The sequence below is a fragment of the Cibotium barometz genome, chromosome 5 (assembly GCF_041138505.1).
Source record: "Cibotium barometz isolate CiBa-2024 chromosome 5, ASM4113850v1, whole genome shotgun sequence".
In the NCBI taxonomy this organism is placed as follows: domain Eukaryota; kingdom Viridiplantae; phylum Streptophyta; class Polypodiopsida; order Cyatheales; family Cibotiaceae; genus Cibotium; species Cibotium barometz.
The window spans coordinates 25081685-25087888 of NC_141050.1; the positions used below are offsets into that span (position 1 = coordinate 25081685).

General features: G+C 40.6%; 1 protein-coding gene across 1 annotated transcript; it reads left to right on the top strand.

Moving 5' to 3' along the window:
* Positions 1–2982: 2982 nt before the first annotated feature.
* LOC147638268 (cytochrome P450 CYP72A219-like) lies at positions 2983–5645 on the top strand. Its single transcript, XM_086795291.1, has 5 exons — positions 2983–3439; positions 3622–3848; positions 4169–4422; positions 4552–4942; positions 5020–5645. Exons 1-5 carry the CDS (start codon positions 3094–3096, stop codon positions 5455–5457), a joined length of 1656 nt encoding a protein of 551 aa, XP_086651417.1. The 5' UTR covers positions 2983–3093; the 3' UTR covers positions 5458–5645.
* Positions 5646–6204: the final 559 nt, after the last annotated feature.

The window sequence follows — 6204 nt, forward strand, 5'->3', positions numbered from 1 at the left end:
AAGAACACGAGCTGCCTCTCTCGACATGCATCTCATTCTGTCAACATAGCCCCTGTTGGGGCTAGCACACTGAATGAGGAGCTGATTTCTTACTTTGATGCTTTGGAGGATGACAATTAGATTTCAACCATGTATTGAAAATTAGATTCCATTCTCGGGGGGGTCACTCGTATAAATATGTAAGTATCACGTGGGTTCAACAGAAGGACATTTTAAATATTTAAAACTTATAGAAATATATGTACAGAGGAGATTTATTTATTGTATTTTAAAAAAAAGTTACAGATTTGAATAGGAAAGGATACATTATATTCACTAAAAAATTCACAGATAAGGGACTTTTTAAATAGGCCTTGAACGCATGTGATATAGAGGATTTACATATAGTGACCCCCCCGAGATTCCATTGCCATAAATGATACATGGGAGTTATGTGATCTGCCTACTACTATGGCAAATGTGCTATAGGCCCCAAGTGGGTGTTTAAGCTGAAACAGAAGCTTGACGGCTCAGTTGATCGGTATAAGGCTTGATTAGTCACCAAGGGCTATGCCCAAAGGGAAGGCATTGACTATGATGGTTTTGCACCTACATCACATATGATGACCATTTCGACTCCGATTGCATTGGCTACACATAAAGGTTAGAATGTGCATCAGTTGGATGTTAAACTGCATTTCTGAATGGTGATTTGTAGGAAGAGGTTTATGTCACGCAACCTACTCGCTTTGTTTAGTAGGGTGCAAACCATGAGGTATGCAGATTGTGCAAACCATGAGGTATGCAGATTGTGCAAAGCACCACATGGCCTTAAACATGCTCCTCGTGCTTCGTATCAGAAGATACATGGATACTTGCTCTCTTGCCTGTTTCACAATAGCCCTACTGAAAGCACTCTTTATGTCCGCATGAAAAAGATCATCTCCTTATCCTCAATCATTATGTGGACGATCTACTCATGAGACAGGCCCTGACCGCGAGGGGCACATTGCACCTTTCATCTCGCTGACCTACAAAATACATTTGACATTTTCGACATGGGTCTTCTGCATTGTTATTTAGGTATCCAATTTGTTCTGACTGAGGGGGGCATCATGTTATGTCAACAAAGATACATTCAACAGCTCTTGGAACGCTTTCAAATGACAGATTGCAAACCTGTTTCTACTCCTATGGAACCTGGTCTCCACTTGTCAATTGAGGATTCTTTTGAGCCTTTTGATGTAGCCAGCCTATCAACAAGTTGTCAGATGCCTTATGTATCTGTGCAACACCTGTCTAGATGTTCAGTATGTAATGTCATAATTGATCAGGTTTATACATTGTCCTAGCACTCAGTATTGGTAGGCAGTAAAACGTGTCTTCCACTACCTTCAAGGCACTCCGACACTATGCATTGTTTTACAACAATGAGTCTTCTTTATGCTTGTCTGCCTACAAAGACAGTGAGACTCAGCAAGATGTTTCGACACAAGAGTGTCAAGGAGTGGATATTGTTTCCTTCTTGGCAACTCATGCATCTCACGGCTCAGTAAGAAGTAGCCGACAAAAACCACATCTAGCTATGAAGCTAAATACAAGAGGGCATCATTCACACTACTATATGGAATGTGTCTGGCTTTGCCATCTTTTGGTTGATCTTAGTATCGTAGCAAGGTGAAAGCATGGATAGGTGGTGGTACAAAAAGTAGTGTCTTTGACACTCCTTTTAATACTACTTTTTATTTTGTTTTGGAGAGTTTTAGGTAAATTTAAGAGCATACTAGTCGTACATTTTAAGATTCTTGTCCATAAAAATACTTTGCAGAATATTATTTAGAATTTGAAGCGATAGTGGGAACCCTAAAATCAATCATCTTTTTTCTACTTGAAAGGAGAAAAGCGCATTAGTAGTTGCGCAGAATCTAGTATTCCATGCACGGACAAACCACATTGAGTTGCATTATCACTATGTCAGTGATAATGCAACTGTGTCGCTATGTTGCTCTCTAAGATTTTGTGTGTGTTTTGTCTGAGTCTATGCAGAGTATCTCCTTTCACATCCAACACAAACTTCATTTCGAATGTTATATAGAGACTCTGCAGGATGGTGATTTGCCCATTCCACCAAACTAGGGCATTGTGTAAAGTGTGGTAGCGCAACATTTTAGTAAAAGAAATTCCACCTCTTACATAGCAGCCGTCTTTTCGACAGTCTCTAGATCATCCACATCCTTTCCAGAATCAAGATCGTCCTTCTGGATCTCCTCCTCAGCTAGCTGAACATGTTCCAACTGTTGGTGCTGCTAACATCAGGACTCACGCATTAAGGCGAGGCGAGGTTCAGTTTTATTACTTGACTATATGGTGAGAGTACCAATCCGAAACCAAAATCGAAATCCAACAATCTGGAAAATTTGGGGAAAAAATATTTATTTATTTTCTCAAATAGATTCTTAGACAAATACATCGTTCTGCTCATATTATAGACATTGATTTTAGGTAGCCGATTAGATAGATTAGGATTAACATATTGTCATAATATATTTACTTAGAAAATTATAGAATCTTGGCAAGATTCATTATTACTTATCCAAATAATCCTAATCATCAAGTGGATGGGCGTCGCGTTAGTCTAGTCTTCAAGGTGGGTGGACTAGCGGGTGTGCTAGGTGTTAACTTAGGAAATAAATCACCTTAGCTTTATTATTACTTTTACCTTAGCAACTTCTTCTTTGACTTTTTCAAAGTGGACGCCTTTGCAACTTCCTCCTGGGATAAAAACACTTCAAAAAGAGGACACCAGCTTTGAAGCGTCGTCGTCTTAATACATACTAGGCGCCGTCTTAACACATACTAGGGGTGGTATGAGTTTATATTTGGAACGATTTGGAACGGATAGCAACAAGGAAGGAAGGCGCACACGAAGCTTCATGAGTCTCCTCTTTTGAATACTAAGTGAACACTTGTTCTCTACCCTTAATTTCTATATAATATCTATAGACGAGACCATCATATACGGGCAAGTTCAAATAGCCTGTGTTTCATCAAAAAGTTAAATTTGAGAGAACTAGAGCAGCAGCAGCATCGTCGCCAACTTGTGTACTTAATAAGATGATGATGCAGCAGCAGCAACCAGTGGACCTCCTGCAGCTCTTACGTCCCTTCGTTGGTGGTCACACTCTACTGATCTGTACTTCTATGCTAGCCATCGCAATCTCCTCTCTGTTTGGTTACCTTCTCTACGTCTACTACTTGAGACCGGCTTCGCTGCGGAGCGCTTTGCAGCAGCAAGGCTTCACTGTGTTGCCTTATCGCCCCATAGCTGGAGACCTCCCTGAGATCAAGCGCCTGGAAGCCCAGGCTCAACTCTCCGACATTCCTTCCTCCTCTCATCACCATCTCCTTCTACCCCGTATCCTCCCCTTCTACCGAAATCTCCTCTCTAAGCACGCAGCAGGTATACTCCAATCGCTTTACCCCCCCCCGTGATTAGTGGTTAGTCGAATTATATGATCGTAATTAGTAAGCAATGTCCTCCTTGGAGTGCCTTCGATTCTAAATCTGGATCTTATAAATAATCATCGCCTGATTCGTTTTCTTTGTTGATTATTATTTTGGCCGCTTGGCTTGTTTTTGCAGGTTCCAGGGTTGTGTATTGGAGGGGTAATCTGCCCACCCTCTTGATTAGCAACGCAGATGACGCTAGAAGCATTTTCTCTTCGGATGTGAAGCAATTACACAAGCCCTCTGCTTTCACTGTACGCTTCCACAGGTTGTTCGGAAATGGTCTCCTTCTTGCCAATGGTGACGACTGGCAACAACAACGCAACATCCTTCGCCCTGCATTCTTCTCTGAGAAGCTCAAGGTTTTCTTTTAAAAAGAATGCTGAGTATTCTCTTGATGAAAATAATAAATAATAAATTCATGTAACCATTGAAATAAGCTCTACTTAAATCTTGAAATCTTAATTAAGATGAGTCATATATACGCACATACATATGCATGTACACACGTTTGTATGTGTATATACACACACATATACATATATTATTTTGTTGTTTTTTGGGGGGGGGGATATTTAGCACTATCACAAAATTAAATTTAGTTAAATATTCAGTTCTAACTTCCATTGTTGCAAATATTATTTCATTATTTTAAAGCTTTTGTATTTTTATTGTGTGGTAGGAGCTGGTGGCCGACATGGTGGCTAGTTCTTTGGAAATGGTGAAATCATGGGAGAGCCAAGTCAACAGCAACAGCAAGGAGGGACACGAGCTGGAGGTGGCACATGACATCAAGAATGTGACAGCTGATATTTTGGCACGCAGCTCATTCGGGTCCAGCTACCTCAAAGGAAAGTATGTGTTTCAGAGACAAGAGCGCCTCCTTGAACTCCTCACAAAGATCGTTGTCCCAAATAGTGTCATCCCATTCTATCAGTAAGTCTGTAGATGATAACGCTCCACGTCAAGTTTAAACTGTTAATTCTTGGATTATATATTACTCTCCACCTTATTGCTCTTCAACACACTTGGTTAAAGTCTAGTTCTTTAATGGGATGTTGTCAGGTACCTTCCCACTCAAACAAATCGTGAGATCAAGGAGCTGGAGAAGAGAAACAATGAGGAGCTTCGTGAGATCATAGACTCCAAGAGAGAGGCCATGCTGGCTAATGCGACATCAGGATCTCAGTCTGATTTGTTGGGCTTGATTTTGGCTGCAGAGGAGCAAGAGGCCAAGGTAGACAACAAGCGAGCTCACCTTACTACACAGCAAGTCATAGATGAATGCAAAACCTTCTTCTTTGCCGGCCATGAGACGACTGCAAACTTGCTTGCATGGACCATGGTTTTGTTATCGCTCAACCAAGAGTGGCAAGAGAAAGCAAGAGACGAAGTGTTGGAAGTGTGCGGAGAAAAAGGTGAACCTCAGGCAGACCATCTGAACAAGCTCAAAACTGTAAGGCACACCCACTCTTCCCTTGCTATGCTTCAAAAATTGCTTTTCATTCATGATCTGTATTATTGCACATGCAGGTGGGGATGATATTAAACGAATCATTAAGGTTATATCCCCCCGTGCCACAATATGGGGGACGTGTGACAGTCAACAACGTGAAGGTGGGCGATCGATGGCTGCCAAGAGGGACAGCAGTGACCGTTGCAAGCCTCTACATACATAGGGACAAAGAGGTGTGGGGCGAGGATGCAGACGAGTTTCAACCAGAGAGGTTTGCAAACGGGGTGTCGAAAGCATGTAAGCACCCCTATGCCTTCATGCCCTTTGGCATGGGACCCCGCATTTGCATTGGCCAAAACTTTGCCATCATGGAGGCCAAGGTCATCCTCTCTCTTATCCTCCAACGCTTTTGTTTCCATCTCTCCCCCAACTATCGCCATGCCCCACTAACTGCCATCACTATGAGACCCAAACACGGCGTCCAAGTCATCCTCAGATCCTTATCAACAAATTAGTCCTTTACGTAAATGGTCATCCTCCCATCCTAAGGCCCTTTAGCCCATATAATGGAGGTCATTAGACCTTTAAGGCTTTCACTTATAGCTGAGGCTTATTCAATCACATGTCATAATTCTTATATCCAATAGTATTGTCATATGTTACTAAGGCGCACTCTCAAGTACATGGATAAATAAAAATTGGTGCGAGCCTCTTGATGTTCCCTACAATATTGTTGTTACCTAGAAGTGTTGCTACTTTTAAGAGACGTATTCCATCTTTGATTTGTAGAATTGAATTAGCCTCTCTTTTTTAGTGTTCTTCTCAATTTGTCATTTCATGGGGGTTCAATCAAAAGACACTTTACTAATAGTTTTTCAAAGTTTAGATCTAAGTAGATTTTAAACATGTTGAGAATTAATTAACTTTTTAAAGAGCTTAGATGGAAAAGGTATCCTTTGATTTTTCTCTTTGCTAAAACGTTAAATAATGGAAAAGAGTATCAATCCCTTAAATTGAGCATCTCTTCTTTTCTCTTGAAAAAAAGAAAAAAAGAAAATACCCCTTGTGTACTTGATGTGTAAGTTTTCAAATGCAATGCACCTCACAACTCTTAAATAAGGCTTTTGTTTGACCAATATTAATTCCTTCAATGGATCATAAAGACTCTCAAAATACATCAACAATTTTGAAACCTTTTTCTTTTAAAAAAACCTTTAAGACTTGTTACTCAAAATAGAATCTTCAAGTCTTTATGAGTGTTA

Bases quoted from the DNA above. Each gene is read 5' to 3' on its own strand.
- LOC147638268 (XM_086795291.1), top strand. From the start codon at position 3,094: ATGATGATGCAGCAGCAGCAACCAGTGGACCTCCTGCAGCTCTTACGT. The intron at 3,849-4,168 runs GTTTTCTTTTAA...ATTGTGTGGTAG, and splicing joins TCTTCTCTGAGAAGCTCAAG to GAGCTGGTGGCCGACATGGT. The intron at 4,943-5,019 runs GTAAGGCACACC...TTGCACATGCAG, and splicing joins ATCTGAACAAGCTCAAAACT to GTGGGGATGATATTAAACGA.